The following is a 20,082-nucleotide window of genomic DNA, read 5'->3' as shown; positions in this document are numbered from 1 at the left end:
AGCAGTGAACAGTCAAAATTAAGTGAAGCCTACTTACAATAGCATTAAAAAGAATAAAATACTTAGGTACAAACTTTGCAAAAATGTTAAATCTTATACACTGTAAAATGTTATTAAAAGATCAAAGATCTAAATAAGTTGGAAGACATCCATGGTCATGGTTCAGAAGACGATATTGTTTAGAAGGATTCCTCAAATTGACCTACAGAGTCAATGTAATCTCTGTCAAAATCCCAGCTGGCTTCTTTGCAGGAATTGACAGACTGATCCTTAAACTGATGTGGAAATCCAGGAGACCCAGTATATCCAAAATAATTTTGAAAAAAAAAAATGAATTTGAAAGACTCATACTTCCTTATTTCAAAATTTACTACAGAGAACAGTAATCAAGACAATGTGGTATTGGTGTAAAGGTAGACACTAGATCAATGATATATAATTGAGAGTTAAGGTAATAAATGCTCCAGTTTGTAATCAGGTGATTTTTGATTGGGATGAGAAGACAATTCAATGACAAAGGGATTGTCTTTTCAACAAATGGTGCAGGGACAGCTGAATGTCCACACGTGAAAGAATGAAATTGGACCCCTGTGTCCCACAATACACAAATCAAAATGAATCATAGATCTAAATGTAAGAGTTAAAGCTATGAAACTCTTAGAAGAAAATGTAGAACTAAATCTTTATGACTTTGGATTGGATGGTGGTTCTTTAGATTTGATATCAAAAGCTGAAATATCAAAAGAAAAACTAGCAGTTTTGTACCACATGAAAATTAAACATTTCTGTGCTTCAAAGGACACCATCAAGAAAATGAAAACAACCCACAGAATGGGAGAACATGTTTGCTAATCACACATCTGACAAGGAACCTGTATCAAGGATATATAAAGAGCTCATGCAACTCAATAATAAATAGATAAATAGCCCAATTTTAAAATGAGCAAAGAATTTAAATAGACATTTCTTCAAAGAAGACATAAAAAAGGCCAGTAAGCACATGGAAAATGCTCAGTGTTGTTGGTCATTAGGGGAAGGCACATCAGAATTACAAGGTACCACTTTATACCCAGTAGGAGAGATACAATAAAAAGATAGGTAATACCAAGTATTGGCAAGGATTTGGAGAAGTTGGGCGTTCATACTTTGCTGGTGGGTATGTAAAATGATACAGCTGCTTTGGAAAGTAGTTTGGTAGTTCCTCAAAATGTTAAAATACAGGTTTCATAGGACCCATCAGTTCCAATTCTTGATATGAATCCCAACTCTTGATATGAAGAGACATGAAAACATATCTACATTAAAAACTGTACACAAATGTTCATAAAAGCATTATTTACAAAGCCAAAATGTGAAAACAGCCCAAGTGTCCATCAACTTTTGAATGGTTAAACAAAATGTGATCTACTCCAAAAATGAAATGTTATTTGAACATAAAAACCATTGACATCCCAATACAGGAAGCTATAACATGGTTGATCCTTACACATTATACTAAGTGAAAGAAGATAGTCACAAAGATCACACTGTATGAGTTCATCCGTATGAAATAGAATGGGAAAAATCTAAGGAGACATAATAGATTAGTGGTTGCTTGGTTCCTTAGGGCTGCAGGATGGGGAGTGGTACAGAATAAGATTTCAAGAGGGATGGATATGTTCTAAAGCTAGAATGTGGTGGTGATTGTACGACCCTGTGAATTCATTCAAAAACGTTGAATCATATACTTTAAGTGGGTGAACTGTATGGTATGTGAATTATATTTCAGTAAAGTTGTTTAGGTGTTCAAATGATTGTAGTTTCCTAATAGAACAAAGGATTGTTGGGAGTTGGAAGATTCGTCTTTGTAGATAATTAAAATTGTTACCAGTTACGATAAAAATGATGTTGGAAAGAGTGACAATGAACCAGCAATAACATATTCAAAAGATAAGAAGTAATAACTCAGAGTAGATAGTTGCAACAAGAAAGATAATTTGGTACTATGATGACACAAGATGTAAAGCTGAGTGCTTTTACAATGGAGAGGGAGAATGTTCTGGAAGTAAAAATGAGGACCATCAACTGAACAGCTGGGTTTGAGGCCCAAGTTATCAGAGTTGCAAAAGAGAAATTAGCTGCCACTTGAGAGGGCCCACAGAAGTGAAGTCATCAAAGGAGGGCATTATGTTTTTAATAGGCTTTCATTTTGATCATAAAACACATTTCAACTGCATATTGGTAACTTGTTATCAGTTTCCTACACAGGCCTTTTTTCTGTTAACTTTTTTTTGCCCACTAATTTTATGTTTCTTGAAGCTTGAGTTTGTTTTATAAATTACTTGATCAAGGTAGTGTTCTGTTTTTACATTGCTAATATAAAGGCTGCATACTTAGTCAATTATGATTTATTCATGGTTTTGTGATAGATTAAGGGGATGTGGATACTTACCAGGTAAGACTTTCAGAAAAATTTCTTTTTTGAAAAATAATTGGTTTGTTGTTAATTGCTCATAATGGTCTCAAAAATCTTGGAGAATTTGAGACATAGGTGAGTGAATCTAAAGATGTAATGTGTCTAAACAAGAATTGCTCAATAAATACCTCCAATTCTAAAGTCAGTTTTGACTTCCCCAGAGATTTGTGAAAACTATAGGTGTTTCCATTTGTGCCACTCTTGTAAAGTTAATTTAGTCCTTTGCTGCTACTCCCCATGAAGTTAATTTGGTCATCACACAATGTTATTTGCACAGTAAAAATTTTGGGTTTTTATAATACAAAGGGAGTAAATTTATTACCATCTGTTATCTTCCAAGCCTGGGCAGTATTAAAAATGATGAGACTGGTCCTATCATGGCATGGACTGTTCAAAAAAGATACTGGTCATTGGATCATAGTTATACTTACTAACAGCCCTTGATGTTGACATTACATTTGGTGTTTTGTTATCAAACTTACGTTCATCAAGTCTTCATGGTAGATATTATTTTCTCCATTTTGCAAATGAAAATCCTAAAACTTAAAGAGGTAAGTAGCTTATGTAAAATCACATAGTGTATTGGTAGAGCTGGGATTCCTAGTTGTATCAGGTTCTAAACTCTCCTTTAAACTGTTTTACTGCCTTGATGAACTTGACTCTTGTGTTAGGAACTAAGTTCACAGTTTATCACTAGTTTGAAAGAAATTTTGCTCATTTTAGAATATTCTGAAAAATAAGGTTTGTTTCTATCTAAACTTTGTTTCTTTCTAAACTCTTCTTTTTATGTATTAGGACGTCTTGCCTGGCTGGTATACTTAGTTGGTACAGTTGTTGGAGGAAGATTAACATATACCAGTACAGATGAACATGATGCTATGGATGGAGAATTATCCTGTCGGTAAGTAGTAGCCATATAATTTACAGAAGTTTCCTAAGTACTTAGAAATTTAGTTATTGAGCTAGTACTATGAGCTCAAGCATTTTGGACTTGGCCTTTTAAGGAAGGTATTATTTTCCTTTCTACTGATGAGAAAACCAGGGCTTAGAGCTTCAGTGATTTGTAGGAGTCATATCAATGATAAATAGTACAGTCAAATATATTCATATGAATAATATGAGTGAGCTGGTTTTTCCATATATTGCAATTCATTTTTAATAATATAATTCTTTTTAAAATTGATTTATTGGTGTGTTTTTGGCTCGTCGCTGCGTGGACTTGTTTCTGGCTGCGGCGAGTGGGGGCTGCTGTTCAGTTGTGGGGAGTGTGTTCTCGCTGTGGTGGGCCCCCTTGTTGCGCAGCACGGGCTCTAGGGTGCACAGGCTTCAGTAATTGCGGCACGTGGCCAGTTGCAGCTCCCTGGCTCTAGAGCACAGGCTCAATAGTTGTGGCACACAGGCTTAGTTGCTCTGCAGCGTGTAGGATCTTCCTGGATCAGGAATTGAACCTGTGTCTCCTGCATTGGCAAGCAGATTCTTTACCACTGAGCCACAGGGAAGCCCCAATGTCTTTCTTTATAACAAAATAATACATATTTTTCTGAATACTTTATAAAGTTTCAAGTGAAAAGTTACATTGTAATTTGAAGATAACTGCAGTCATTTGTTAAAGACCTTTGAGTCCTTTTAATTGATATTTGAAAGCTCTGTATATTACATGTGTATTTTTTAAACAAAAATTTTATTATACTTAAATATTATAAACTAAAATGGAAATACTAGTACTGATAATTAATAATAACCCAGGAGAAAGGAGTAGTGACCCCACAAGAGACTAACCCAGACTTGCCTGTGAGTGTCTAGGAGTCTCCAGCAGAGGTGTGGGTTGGCAGTGGCCTGCTAAAGGGTCGGAGGCACTGAGTGTGGCAGTACGCGCACGGGACATTTTGAAGGAAGTCACTATTATCTTCATTCGGTTCAGTTCAGTTGTTTAGTTGTGTTCAACTCTGCGACCCCACAGACTGTAGCACACCTACAGGTGAAGGATAGGCTTCCCTATCCTTCACCAACTCCAGGAGTTTACCCAAACCCATGTCCATCAAGTCAATGATGCCATCCAACCATCTCATCCTCTGTCGTCCCCTTCTCCTCCTGCCCCCAATCCTTCCCAGCATTAGGGTCTTTTCCAACGAGTCAGCTCTTCACATGAGGTGGCCAAAGTATTGGAGTTTCAGCTTCAACATCAGTCCTTCCAGTGAACACCCAGGACTGATCTCCTTTAGGATGGACTGGATGGATCTCCTTGCAGTCCAAGTTATTCAGGTATAACTTAAATCAAATCCATTACGATTATACAGTAGAAGTGACAATAGATTCCAGGGATTATATCTGATAGACAGAGTGCCTGAAGAACTATGGACGGAGTTTCATGACATTGTACAGGAGGCAGTGATCAAGACCATCCCCAAGAAAAAGAAATGCAAAAAGGCAAAATGGTTGTCTGAGGAGGCCTTACAAATAGCTGAGAAAAGAAGAGAAGCTAAAGGCAAAGGAGAAAAGGAAAGATACACCCATCTGAATGCAGAGTTCCAAAGAATAGCAAGGAGAGATAAGAAAGCCTTCCTCAGTGATCAATGCAAAGAAATAGAGGAAAACAATAGAATAGGAAAGATAGAAATCTCATCAAGAAAATTAGAGATACCAAGGGAACATTTCATGCAAAGATTGGCTCAATAAAGGACAGAAATGGTATGGACCTTACAGAAGCAGAATATATTAAGAGGTGGTAAGAATACACAGAAGAACTGTACTAAAAAGATCTTCATGACCCAGATAACCATCATGGTGTGATCACTCACCTTGAGCCAGATATCCTGGATTGTAAAGTCAAGTGGGCCTTAGAAAGCATCACTAGGACAAAGCTAGTGGAGGTAATGGAATTCCAGTTGAGCTGTTTCAAATCCTAAAAGATGATGCTGTGAAAGTGCTGCACTCAATATGCCAGCAAATTTGGAAAACTCAGCAGTGGCCACAGGACTGGAAAAGGTCAGTTTTCATTCCAGTCCCAAACAAGGGCAATGCCAAAGAATGTTCAAACTACCACAAAATTGCACTCATCTCACACACTAGTAAAGTAGTGCTCAAAATTCTCCAAGCCAGGCTTCAGCAATACATGAACCGTGAACTTCCAGATGTTCAAACTGGTTTTAGAAAGGGCAGAGGAACCAGAGATCAAATTGCCAACATCCATTGGATCATAGATAAAGGAAGAGACTTCCAGAAAAGCATCTATTTCTTCATTATTGACTACACCAACGCCTTTGACTGTGTGGATCACAACAAGCTGTAGAAATTTCTTAAAAAAGAGATAGGAATACCAGACCACTTTACCTGCCTCCTGAGAAATCTGTATGCAGGTCAGGAAGCAACAGTTAGAACTGGACATGGAAAAACAGACTGGTTCCAAATCGGGAAAGGAGTATGTCAAGGCTGTATATTCCCACCCTGCTTATTTAACTTATATGCAGAGTACATCATGAGAAATGCTGGGCTGGAGGAAGCACAAGCTGGAATCAAGATTGCGGGGAGAAATATCAATAACCTCAGATACGCAGATGAGACCACCTTTAAGGCAGAATGTGAAGAAGAACTAAATAGCCTCTTGATGAAAGTGAAAGAGGAGAGTGAAAAAGCTAGCTCAAAGCTCAACATTCAAAAAATGAAGATCATGGCATCCAGCCATCACTCCATGACAAATAGATGGGAAAACAATGGAAAGAGTGACAGACTTTATTTTCTTGGGCTCCAAAATCACTGCAGATGCTGACTACAGCCGTGAAATTAAGACTCTTGCTCTTTGGAAGAAAAGCTATGACCAACCTAGACAGCATATTAAAAAGCAGAGATGTTACTTGGCTAACAAAGGTCCGTCTAGTCAAAGCTATGGTTTTTCCAGTAGTCATATATGGATGTGAGAGTTGGACTATAAAGAAAGCTGAGTGCCAAAGAATTGATGCTTTTGAACTGTGGTGTTGGAGAAGACTCTTGAGAGTCCCTTGGACTGCAAGGAGATCCAACCTGTCCATCCTAAAGGAAATCAGTCCTGAATATTCATTGCAAGGACTTCAGTGTAGCTGAAACTGCAATACTTTGGCCACCTGATATGAAGAACTGACTCATTGGAAATGATCCCTATGCTGGGAAAGATTGAAGGCAGGAGGAGAAGAAGATGACAGAGGATGAAATGGCTGTATGGCATCACCGACTCGATGGACATGAGTTTGAGCAACCTCTGAGTTGGTGATGGACAGGGAAGCCTGGTGTGCTATGGTCTTTGGAGTAGCAAAGAGCCGGACACTGAACTGAACTGAAGTGAGTACTGATGGTAGTATCTAATTCATTTTGGGCCATTAAAAGGATAAATGAGTTAATAATTTTAAAGTGCTTAGGACAATATCTGGGCTATAGTAAGCACTGTGGTATCAAAAGAAACTCCAGAACAATTCTTTTTAAAAAAAATCAAACATTATATTATTAACATTTTACCTGGACATTAAGTAAAAAATGAAGTAGAAATTGGTAGTTGTTCAGTAATATAAGCTATACCATAATTTGAATATGTCCTTGCTTTGGGAATTTTAGGTTGTTTCTCAATTTTTCTTTATTACAAAGGTGAATATTCTTTTAGCTGTATCTTTATGTAGATCAAAATAATCTTATTAGAGTTATATCCTAAAAGCTGAGTAGCTGGTTGAATAGTATACATATAGCACTTAAAATGCTCAGTACACATCACCAAATGGCCTTCTGGAAAAGTACCAGTTTATCCTCTGAACCCAAAGGCTGTGGGACGTTATGATGTTTTTCTGCAGTTGAACACTAGGTAGTAGGATTCTTATCTTTTCCAATTTATATATAACTAATGTCTCATTTTTATTTGTATTTCTTTGTTTAGAAGTGGTATCAAACATTCTTTTCCATTCTTTTTCTTGCCATTTCTATTTTTCTTTGTGCTTTTTTATTATATTTAGATTGTATCATTCATTTGGTTTTCTTTTATGATCGTCTTTCCTGATTTATTCATAATTACTAAATATATATCAGTATATATCAAAGATTATAATATTTTGCTATTCATTTTGAATATGTCTTCTGTATATATTTTAATGTTTTAGAAATTTTTTTTTTACTGGCTTTAAAATATTTATATTCCTGGAGAAGGCAATGGCTACCGACTTCAGTATTCTTGCCTAGAGAATTCCATGGACAGAGGAGAGCCTGGCGGCATACAGTCCATTGGATCACAAAGAGTTGGACACGGCTGAGTGACTAAGCACACAAAATATTTATATATTCAAATCTGAATTTTTTTCTTTCATATTTTTAAAACATTACTTTATTAATTTGGCCGCGTCTGATCTTAGCTGTGGCATGAGGGACTTTTAGTTGCATCATGCGAACTCGGAGTTGTAGCATGTGGGGTCTAAGTTCCCTGGGCAGGGATCAAACCCAGACCCTGTGTTGGAAGCATGGAATCTTAGCTGCTGGGCCACTAAGGAAGTCCCTATCATATAGTTTTAATGCTCATGTTTAAGAAGGTTGTGCCATACCTGGATAATAAAAATATTCACCTATATTTTTTCCTGGTTCTTTTACAGTTTCAGCTTTTTATATTTAATTTTTAATATATCCAACATATATTTTGTTTTATATGCTTTTTTGAAAGTTTCCGAGGTATTAACCAGTCATTGTCAACTCCACTCTCTACCAGTTTAAAATGCCACTTAAATGTTACTCAGAATTCTTATGTCTCTTTCTAGGTGTTTCATTCTTTTCCACTGATCTTAGAAGTCTCTTAGTATATCATTATTACCCTACTAAAGTCTTTAGTGTGATATTCTCCCTCATTATTATTTTTTTTAATATATTCTTAAGTGTTTAATACATTTGTTGCCATTTTGAATAGAAATTTCTCATTTCATACCATTTTTAACATTTAAGCTGTCTCATTTCAAATCATCTCAATTTGAATCTGGATAGGAAGTAAATATTTAGTTTTTCCTAAGATTTATTATTTCTAGTGTGAAACCACTTTAAAATATGAATAGGGACATTCTCAAAATGATTTGTTTAATTTTAAACCAAGTGAATAATTTGCTTCTGTATCATCTTTTAATATAACATGACATATTTAGTAAAGTGGGAATTAAGTATAACTTTGGTATAATTATTTTGATTTTTTTTTAAAGTTTTCATCATCAAATAGAAAGTTACCCAGTGGCACTCTTTTCCTAAAAATATATATATAACAGGAAATAAAAGTGGTGTGTATTTGCCAAGTAGAAAATTTTAATTTTTTTCTTTAAGCAGCAAACATATTTATTTAGCTTTAAATAAGATTTGTTTTGTGTTTAGTGTGTATTCTCTAGAAAACAAGCCTTAGGTGAAGTTTATCAGCTAATGTTTTGGGGGTAATGGGGAAAAAGATACATTTTCAGGGAAGAAAGAAGGAAGGAAAAGTGAGTGAGGAAATGAGAGAAAACAAATAGAATTAATACTCATTTTTCACAGATTCCATTTTTGCAGATTTGTGTACTTGCCAAAATTTGTTTGTTAACCACCAAATCAATACTCATGCCAGTGACTGCAGCCATGAAATTAAAAGGCGGTTGCTCATGGCAAGGAAAACTATGACAAACCTGGACAGCATATTAAAAAGCAGAGATGTCAGTTTGCTGACAAAGATCCAGATAGTCAAAGCTGTGGTTTTTCTAGTAGTCAGGTATGGATATGAGAGTTGGACCATAAAGAAGGATGAGCACTGAAAAATTGATGCTTTCTAATTGTGGTGCTGGAGAAGACTCTTGAGAGTCCCTTGGGCAGCAAGAACATCAAACCAGTCAACCCTAAAGGAAATTAACTCTGGATATTCATTGAAAGAACTAATTCTGAAGCTGAAGCTCCAGTACTTTGGCCAACTGATGCAAAGAGCCAACTCATTGGAAAAGACCCTGATGCTGGTGATAGCTTATGGTAAACGGTGTCAGATTTGTGATCTCCGAAGAAGAAGATTTAGCTTCCGGACCAGGGACCAGGCTTGGTCACTCAAGAACTTTTGTGTAGCAGTTTTATTAAAGTATGAAAAGGGACAGAGGAAACTCCTGACACAGACATCAGAAGGGGGACATAGACTAGCCCCCTCACTAGTCTAAGCAAGGGAGCTATATACTTTTTCAATTGGTTATTACAGTAAATCAAAAGAACATCTCAAGGTTGTAAAGGTCTTACCAGACCCACTCCCACAATACACATTTTAAGATAACAGGATTAGTCAGAAGATTCTCAGGAAGGGTAAACGTGTCCTCAAGCAGGATACATTGTTGTTATATAATCCTTAGTACAGAGTTTAAGCTGAGTTGTTTTGTTGTGTAATCATCAGCTCTGGGCATAAAGAAAAAAAATGTTTTACGTGACTAAGACTAAGGAATGTAGGAGAAAAATGTTTGTCCTTTCCTTCTCCTTGAGAATTCCAGACCCCTTATCTCCTCCTTGAGAGCCCCAGACCCCTTTCTCCTCCTTGGGGACCCTGGACTTCTTATCAACCTGCCTAGGAATTGACTCTCATTTCTCCCTTTTCTTTTAGGAGAATTATGTTGCCAAGGGAAAGGGGTGTCATTTTCATTCCATAACTATTTTCCTGCTGTGATGGGATGTTGTCCCTGAATTGTTGAGGCAACATATTCTCCTAACTCTCCTACTGAGGGTCTCTGATCCAGGGGCCCCAAGTAATAGTTGGAGGAGGCTGTGGCACTTGGAGGAGGCTGTGGCACTCGTAGGAGCTTGAACAACCATTTATAACCTAAAAGCTTTCAGATAATTAGAAACAAACCCCATTATACAGTTACAGATGTAAGGCAAGATAGTCATTAAACCAAGTTAAATCATAATCAAAAGTAAAAGTTACATTATATCCATAGTTAAATCAGTCCATCTTAGGATCGTTAGATGTCATCAGATAAAGAACAGACATCACATACGATTGTTGTTGGTGAAGGCATTCACACAGAGTTGAAGAAAGTCCTTTCCTTGAAGTGGAGAAACCCACCAGGTTAAGCCTTCAATTGATGAGGAAGTTGAAAAGCTGAAAAGGATTCAAGATCTATGACAGTATCTGTGCACAAAAACTGTTTGTCATTGAGATAGTCCCATTTTGGGGGGGCAGTTCGAGCCCTCATAAAAGTATGGGTTAAACTTTAAACCAGCTGTCTTGTATTTCCTGAGTTAGCTTACGCAGATGTCTCTTAATAATGTCATTAGCCTTTTCTACCTTTTCTGAAGATTGGGGTCTCCAGGAACAGTGTAAGTGATATTCTATTCCTAGAGCTTTTGACACCCCTTGAGTTACAGCAGCTTTAGAGATGGAGCCATTGTCACTCTGAATTTTAGAGTTTAAGATCGCACTTACTGATGAGAAGTCGCTACAGTAAGATTTTGCCCATTAGTAAACTTACAAGCTTCAGGCTTTAGCAAAACAATAGTAGCAATTACCCTTAAGGAATGTGGCCTTAGCCTTTTTTTCAGTAACGAACTAAACTCTGATCCTGTGGGCAAGCTCAAAATTGGAGCCTGCAGAAGAGCAGCTTGAAGAGCCTTAAAAAGCCTTTTGAGTCTCTGGGGACCAAACCAGCTTGTCAGTTTGGGCCTGCTGATTCTCAGTTATAAGTTTATATAAAGGCTGGGCAAGTTCCCCATAACCCGGAATCCGAATGCGGCAATAGCCTGTAATGCCCAAGAATCCTCTCAATTGTTTTCAAGTCATAGGTAGAGGATGATTTAATATAGGTTTAAGGAGTGTGTCAAGGCTGTATATTGTCACCCTGCTTATTTAACTTATATGCAGAGTACATCATGAGAAACGCTGGTGTTTCTTCTCATGTGGAAGAAACACAAGCTGGAATCAAGATTGCCGGGAGAAATATCAATAACTTCAGATATGCAGATGATACCACCCTTATGGCAGAAAGTGAAGAAGAACTAAAGAGCCTCTTGATGAAAGTGAAGGAGGAGAGTGAAAAAGTTGGCTTAAAGCTCAACATTCAGAAAACTAAGATCATGGCATCTGTTCCCATCACTTCATGGGAAGTGGAAAGAGTGGAAACAGTGTCAGACTTTATTTTTTTGGGCTCCAAAATCACTGCAGATGGTGATTGCAGCCATGAAATTAAAAGACGCTTACTCCTTGGAGGGAAAGTTATGACCAACCTGGATAGCATATTTAAAAGCAGAGACATTACTCTGCCAACAAAGGTCCGTTTAGTCAAGGCTATGGTTTTTCCAGTGGTCCTGTATGGATGTGAGAGTTGGACGGTGAAGAAAGCTGAGTGCTGCAGAATTGATGCTTTTGAACTGTGGTGTTGGAGAAGACTCTTGAGAGTCCCTTGGACTGCAAGGAGATCCAACCAGTCCATCCTAAAGGAGATCAGCCCTGGGTGTTCATTGGAAGGACTGATGTTGAAGCTGAAACCCCAATACTTTGGCCACCTGATGCGAAGAGTTGACTCTTTGGAAAAGACTCTGATGCTGGGAAGGATTGAGGGCAGAAGGAGAAGGGGACGACAGAGGATGAGATGGTTGGATGACATCACCGACTTGATGGACATGGGTTTAGGTAAACTCCGGGAGTTGGTGATGGACAGGGAGGCCTGGTGTGCTGCGATTCATCGGGTCGCAAAGAGTCGGACATGACTGAGCAACTGAACTGAACTCTAGAAAGCAACGTTCAAATCAATGACTGAAAAATATTTGGCTCATTCAGGAATTTCAGACAATAAAGTGTAAGGATAAGGCACTTATTATTCGTATATCTTGAACAAGTCTCTGTGTATCATTTGACTTTTTTTACACCCAAAGTAGGAGTGTTCATGGACCCTATAGGATAATTATAGGGAATTAATAGCCCTTGTTCCTTTAAATTTTCAATGATGGGTTTTAACCCTTCCTTAACTTTGGGCTTTACTGTGTACTGCTTTTGATGTGGAAATAGGTGAGGGTCTTTGAGCGTGATAGTAACAGGAACAGCATTTTGTGTTCTACCCACAGTTTTTCCATCAGAGGGAAAGATTGTGGGCAGGAGGAAAAGGGGGTGACAGATGATAAAATTGTTGGATGGCATCACTGACTCAATGGACATAATTTTGAGCAAACCCCAGAAGATAGTAAAGGATGGGGAAGCCTGGTATGCTGCAGTCCATGGGGTAGCAAGGAGCCAGACACGACTTGGTGACTGAACAACAACAAATTGTAGTCATTCTTAGTTCTGTGCATAGTGGCTAAAAATTTGAGTTGCCTGGTGTACATTTTCACAGCTGAGGTTGAACAGATGATATGTCTTCTTGTTTCAGCTCTCATACCATAAATGTGTCCTTTTTGCTTTCTAATTTAGTGCCATATTTTTCATATTTTGTCCTTTCTGTTGGTGGTTTTGCTGTTTAAGATGTTCCTCCAGCATAGTGCTGAAGTGCTCTTTGGTATTCCTAAGCACAAGAAGGATGTAATGTGCCTTACAGAGAAAATACATTTGTTAGGTAGGCTTTCTTCAGGAGCATATTTTAGTGCTATTGGCTATGAGCTCAAAGTTAATGAATCAAAAATATATATTAAATAAGGTGTCTTTAAACAGAAACACATAAAACAGGTTATGTGTTGAGTAGCTGATGAAAATATTGTGACCAGAGTTCCTCAGGAACCTATTCCTTCATTACCTCTAGGAGCAGTGGTTTAGTATTTGCTAATTCAGTTTTTACAGCAATTTTATAGCATATAACTGCCATAAATAATGAGAATCAATTATAACAGGCGGTGCATTCCACACCTGGTTGCTCACTTTTACAGTTTTCCCCAGAGACCACATGGAACAGCTATGTTTCAAAACAGTCCATCTTGGTGGTGGCAGGGGGATGGGGACTAAGGGCAAGCAGTTTATCTCATCACTTACTTCTGTGTCCCATTTTTTAGTGGTTGAAGTCTACTCCTGGAGCGTTTAACTTTTCTCTGCTTCTTAGTTTTGTTCCTTGGCCCCTTTGAGGAGATGCTGGGCATGCCGGAGCTTCTGTTGGTTCTATTGGTTGGAGGTAGGGGCTGGCTGGAGCTATAGTAGGCCTTTCCTCTCCCCTGAGTGAGGATTTATAAGTTCAGGAACTGTATGAATCTTTCCTGGGGCTACAGGGCAAGTAGTTGAGCCCAGGGATGAGATGAGGTGGTGGTGGGGATGGTGGGTGTTTAACCCAAGCAGATTCAAGGTGGGGTATGTACCAGGACTTACATATTTTGTCTAGAAAAAAAACATAAATATGTGTTCTCACATACTGAGATTTTAAATTAGATAAGAGCTATGTTTTATGTAAAATTTTAAAATATCAATTTCATATGAAGAAATTCCAAGTAACTGCAACTGTAATACTATTTGCCTTCTGTGTATTATTGTTAGGTGATAACCATTGTAACTCCTGGGAAAATTGGAAGTTCAGAAGTTCTTGCCAAAAATTTATGTTATTTTATCAGGTAAAGGTTGATATTCATAAAAACTTTCAATATCATGATTACAATGTTTAAGACATGTTTAAAATTTCAAAATATGCTACTTTGACTTAGCAAATAAGAGTATTTGTGCTCAAGCCACACAATTCTAATTAAATAAAGAAAATTTAATAGTTACTTCAGTTGCACTCATCATGACCAGCATATAAACGTTTTGAGAGATTTCCTAGGGATTTTGTCTTATCCTGTACAGAAGAGGTCTTTTCCCTCTTTGATTTGCTAGTGATCGCTTCTTTTAGGCACGTTCCTCTCAGTTAGGTCACCCTCTGTTTCTCCATGCTGTTCTCACCTATTCATCTCCCAAGCATTCCTCCTTACTCACTGAAGATTTTTGCAACTGTGTTTTGCTCTCTGTCCCAAACCCATTTAATAGTGTTACTTCCTCTTCTCTACTCAGAAACTTCCAGTGGCTTTTTCTGTCCCACGTGAGAGAACTTCCAAAATCTTGGCCATGGCCCAGAGTGTACAGTGCTACTTCTCTGAACTTAGTTCCTATACTTCGTCATTCAACTCAACCACATACACTGGCTCCTGGGTATTCTTTGAGTATTACTAATATATTTTCACTTTAGGGGGTGAAAGGGGGGGTTTGTGCTCCCCTTCTGCTTGGAGTACTTTCTCCCAGATTGTATATAGTACTCTATCACTTCAGTCAGGTCTGCATGCAGATGTCTCTACCTCTTTTGACCCCCCTTTCCAAAATAACATCCTTATCCTACTCTATTGTTCTTCTTAGTGCTTACTATCTCTTAATGTTTAGTTGTTTATTCCACTAGAATAGGGAAGGAATAAGCTTCATCTGCTTTGTTCACCTTTGTATTTTTATCTCCTCTGCATGGCAGAACCTAAACTCAAGAGTTTTCTCTTAGTCTGTTGAGCAGTATAAAAATATTACCCTCTTCTGGAGGTAGGTGCCACTGTATGTGTGTGCTCAGTCGCTCAATCCTGTCTGTTCCTTTGTGACCCCATGGACTGGATTCACTTCCTAAGATACATTGTTTTTAACCTTAACTGAGCCCTCAGCGTGGCTCAGTGATTCTGTGTGGTTTTAGGAATTCCTGTCTTCTGATTACCAAACACTTACTGAACTGGTTCTTTTGCAAGTTTTATCCCACATGTACCTGTAATTCAGTGACTAAAATTAAACTTACCTCTTCCATCCGCTCCCAACCCTGACTTACTTCATGTGTCTCATTGTCCACTCAATTCCCTAGGCTTAAATCCTGGGAGCTCTCCTTAACTTTTCCTTTTTTCTCTCACCAGCATCCATATGGTCATAAAATTCTATCAACTTCTACCTTCTACTTATCCTCAGTGCAGTTCAGTGGCTCAGTCGTGTCTGACTCTGTGTGACCATGAATCGCAGCACGCCAGGCCTCCCTGTCCATCACAAACTCCCGGGGTTTACCCAAACTCATGTCTATCGAGTCGGTGATGCCATCCAACCATCTCATCCTCTGTCGTCCCCTTCTCCTCCTGCCCCCAGTCCTTCCCAGCATCAGGGTCTTTTCCAATGAGTCGACTCTTCGCATGAGGTGGCCAAAGTATTGGGGTTTCAGCTTCAACATCAGTCCCTCCAATGAACACCCAGGACTGATCTCCTTTAGGATGGAGTGGTTGGATCTCCTTGCAGTCCAAGGGACTCTCAAGAGTCTTCTCCAACACCACAGTTCAAAAGCATCAATTCTTCGGCGCTCAGCTTTCTTCACAGTCCAACTATCACATCCATACATGACTATTGGAAAAACCATAGCCTTGACTAGATGGACCTTTGTTGGCAAAGTAATGTCTCTGCTTTTTAATATGCTGTCTAGGTTGGTCATAACTTTCCTTCGAAGGAGTAAGCGTCTTTTAATTTCATGGCTGCAATCACCATCAGCAGTGATTCTGGAGCCCCCAAAAATAAAGTCTGACACTGTTTCCACTGTTTCCGCATCTATTTGCCATGAAGTGATGGGACGAGATGCCATCTTAGTTTGCGGAATGTTGAGTTTTAAGCCAACTTTTTCACTTTCCTCTTTCACTTTCATCAAGAGGCTTTTTAGTTCCTCTTCACTTTCTGCCATAAACGTGGTGTCATCTGCATATCTGAAGTTACTGATATTTCTCCCGGCAATCTTGATTCCAGCTTGTGCTTCTTCCAGCCCAGCGTTTCTCATGATGTACTCTGCATGTAAGTTAAATAAGCAGGGTGGCAATATACAGCCTTGACGTACTCCTTTTCATGTTTGGAACCAGTCTGTTGTTCCATGTCCAGTTCTAACTGTTGCTTCCTGGCCTGCATACAGGTTTCTCAAGAGGCAGGTCAGGTGGTCTGGTATTCCCATCTCTTTCAGAATTTTCCACCATTTATTGTGATCGACACAGTCAAATACTTTGGCATAGTCAATAAAGCAGAAATAGATGCTTCTCTGGAACTCTCTAGCTTTTTCGATGCTCCAGCAGACATTGGCAATTTGGTCTCTGGTTCCTCTGCCTTTTTAAAACCAGCTTGAACATCTGGAAGTTCACGGTTCATGTATTGCTGAAGCCTGGCTTGGAGAATTTTGAGCATTACTTTACTATTGTGTCAGATGATGCAATTGTGTGGTAGTTTGAGCATTCTTTGGCACTGCCTTTCTTTGGGATTGGAATGAAAACTGACCTTTTCCAGTCCTGTGGCCACTGCTGAGTTTTCCAAATTTGCTGGCATATTGAGTGCAGCACTTTCACAGCATCATCTTTTAGGATTTGAAACAGCTCAACTGGAATTCTATCACCTCCACTAGCTTTGTTCGTAGTGATGCTTCCTAAGGCCTACTTGACTTCACATTCCAGGATGTCTGGCTCTAGGTGAGTGATCACACCATCGTGATTATCTGGGTCATGAAGATCTTTTTTGTATAGTTCTGTGTATTCTTGCCACCTCTTCTTAATATATTCTGCTTCTGTTAGGTCCGTACCATTTCTGTCCTTTATTGTGCCCATCTTTGCATGAAATGTTCCCTTGGTATCTCTGGTTTTCTTGATGAGATCTCTAGTCTTTTCTATTCTGTTGTTTTCCTCTATTTCTTTGCATTGATCACTAAGAAAGGCTTTCTTCTCTCTCCTTGCTATTCTCTGGAACTCTGCATTCAAATGGGAATATCTTTCCTTTTCTCATTTTCTTTTCACTTCTCTTCTTTTCACAGCTATGTGTAAGGCCTCCTCAGACAGGCATTTTGCTTTTTTTGCATTTCTTTTTCTTGGGGATGGTCTTGATCCCTGTCTCCTGTACAGTGTGACGAACCTCCGTCCATAGTTCATCAGGCACTCTGTCTATCAGATCTAGTCCCTTAAATCTATTTCTCACTTCCACTGTGTAATCATAAGGGATTTGATTTAGGTCATACCTGAATAGTCTAGTGGTTTTCCCTACTTTCTTCAACTTAAGTCTGAATTTTTCAGTAAGGAGTTCGTGATCTGAACCACAGTCAGCTCCCGGTCTTGTTTTTGCTGACTGTATAGAGCTTCTCCATCTTTGGCTGCAAAGCTAGTTTCAGTTATTTTTGTCGCCCTGCTGTTTTAACTCCTGTCATCATTTACCTTGATTCATGCTGTAATTTGAGATGGACACTTTGTTTCCTTTCTGGCTTTCAAAAACAAAGATCTAATTATATCTGTGCTTTGCTTAAACTCTGCAATGACTTTCATTGCTATTGGGATTAAAATTAACATGGCTTGTCAGGCTCTTCACAATCAGGGTCCTACCTGTCTCATTAGCCTTATCTCCTGCCACTAACTGCTTTATAGCCATATTTAACCTTTTTTCAGCTCTTAAATGAGTCACACTTTTTTATTTTTCCCTGTCTAGATAACTACACACACTTTCCATTTTCTCTCAATACTCTTTTAGCTCTGTCCCATCCAAGAATGTCAGGAATTCTTGCTAATTTCTTTGTAGTGTTGATTATAGCACTTGTCATTCCTTATTCTAATTATTTGTTTTACTGTCTTTCCCCGCATAGATTATAGATTTCTGGAGGACTGGGAATATATGTGTTTTGCTCAGTGTTATATTCTGAACTCCTAACATATACCTACCATTATAGTAGGCCTTAAAGTATTTATTGACTGAACAACGATTTATGTAATTGGATATAAAGAGAATATAAAAGAGCTAAAAGAGTTAATTATCCAAAAATTCATTTCTTTATACTTGGAATGGTGTGCTTATACTTGAATCAAAGTTATTTAATGTATTTTGTATTTGTATTCCGTTCATGCTCCAAAGATAATTTAAGATAAAGGTAAAAATAAATGTAGGCCACTAAATTTAAACTGCAAGTGAATATTCAATAACCTGACCTAACCTATTACAATATAAACTTTGGTGTTAAGCATTTGTTAGAGGTGGCCACAGATCTTTGCAGAGTACTATGGCAGAGACTACTAGTTGTCTTGTATCTCTTCCTTCCTTCCTTCTGCAGTAATAGAATACCTGAAATGTTTTGCTGGGCATTGGCCACCTGAATAAAGACTAGATTTACTATAATCTCTTACATCTGGATACGGTTAAGTGATTATATTATGGGCAATTGAATGTAAGTAAACATGGTATGTGTAACATATATGCACATGGGTTTATCTTAAGAATCCATCTTGGACCATAAAGTGACTGATGAGTGAAGGCAAGTATAACAACAAGATGGAGGGAACCTACATCTCTGATACACCATGGAGCACCGGCTAGTCCTAGAGCATTGCCTTGGATTTTTGCTTGAGAGAGAAATAAACATCTGTATTGTTTAAGCAGTTGTTATTTTGGGTTTCAGTCACTTGCAGCTGAACTTCCTGTATTAATGCAACTATCAAAGTTGATTTGACAAAAAGATCATGTACCCCCCTGGGAACTTTTTCCTACTCTCCTGCTTGGGATATCATTGTCTCTTAAGCAAATGCAAATCACCAGCTTAATATGAGTTGTAAAGGCACCCCAGCAAACTTGTCTTTTGGTTTCATGTCTTCCTCAGATTTTTGGAATGTGTGCTATTTAAAGGAAATAAAAGTAAACAAGCAATTGCATAGAATCAACAAAGAGCTCGAGTAGGAAAAGGGAGGTCCTACTCACAAAGAATTTAAAAGCAGGATATGCATTACGTTAGTTAAAATCACCTGAATCCAGAGATGTGGCTTGGTGTCTGTGTTTATTTAACTAAAACTACTTCAGCAGTCCATGCATTGACCAATAGGTAGACTTTAAAAGCTAGCATTGTTCCTCCTTTCAAAATCAAAGAATAAATATTTCTTTAGAAAAACAAACCTGGTTGATAATATGGTTCTTAAATTTGATCTTTATTAAGCTTTCCTTCATAAATTTTAATAGTATTAAAGATATTCAGTGAGTGAAGTTACTTTTAAATAAGTAGCTTAATTTAGCTATTTAACTATAAAAATGGTTGCCAAAATATTATTTCATAACATTTTGGCAGTAAATACCAAGATTTATAAAGAAGTTCATTTGCTGTAAACAAGATATTTTTTTCCTAGAACTCTTTGGTGGTAGAAAAAGGACAGTAGTTGTATTTCAATGAAATGTAAGTTTATATTCAAAATGAGATTATTAAAACTTGACATAGCCTTAATTTTATACAGTGTTTTAGAAAATTAATAATATGAAAAAAATAATTGGGCAAGATGTTTAGTGAGACAGATCAGTGGAATAAAATAAAATATCCAGAAAGTAATAAAAATTTGCAAATGGACCTAATGTATATGATAAGGGGTAATTCAAAATGGTGGGCAAAAATAGACTATACGAGAACCAAATGGGTGTTGAAGCAGGTGGGTAGTCATCTGCAAAAAATGTTGAGCCATATCTCACAAGAGATGTTCAAGATTAAGTTCCAGTGTATCATAGCAGTATATATAAAAAGATGAAATATAAAAACACCTCAGATTTGGGTAAGATGTTGTTCTTATGCAAAATCCATAAGAGTTGTCTGAGCAGTAGGTTTTTCATTTATTAACTGAAAAGAAGGTGATTGATGCCTAGAGTTTTGGAAGTTTTCTGCATGTAATCTTTTAGTAATTAACAATTATAATGAATTATTAATAAAAGACATCTTAGTGAA

The 20,082-nt window shown here is 37.8% G+C and overlaps 1 protein-coding gene across 17 annotated transcripts in view; it reads left to right on the top strand.

Annotated features, from left to right (window-relative positions):
• The window catches only part of RANBP17 (RAN binding protein 17), a 355,438-nt gene that overhangs the window by 72,804 nt on the left and 262,552 nt on the right, over positions 1 to 20,082 (top strand). For all 17 annotated transcript variants that reach the window (XM_081520766.1, XM_081520759.1, XM_081520765.1 and 14 more), the window contains one exon: positions 3,251 to 3,356. In XM_081520766.1, the coding sequence (XP_081376892.1) occupies positions 3,251 to 3,356 (106 nt within the window). The remainder of the gene's footprint in view (positions 1 to 3,250; positions 3,357 to 20,082) is intronic.

Source organism: Giraffa tippelskirchi, chromosome 8 (assembly GCF_054371585.1).
Source record: "Giraffa tippelskirchi isolate mGirTip1 chromosome 8, T2T-mGirTip1v1.2.pri, whole genome shotgun sequence".
In the NCBI taxonomy this organism is placed as follows: domain Eukaryota; kingdom Metazoa; phylum Chordata; class Mammalia; order Artiodactyla; family Giraffidae; genus Giraffa; species Giraffa tippelskirchi.
Note: the sequence above shows the minus strand (reverse complement) of the source record. Positions and strands in the feature narration are given on the sequence as shown.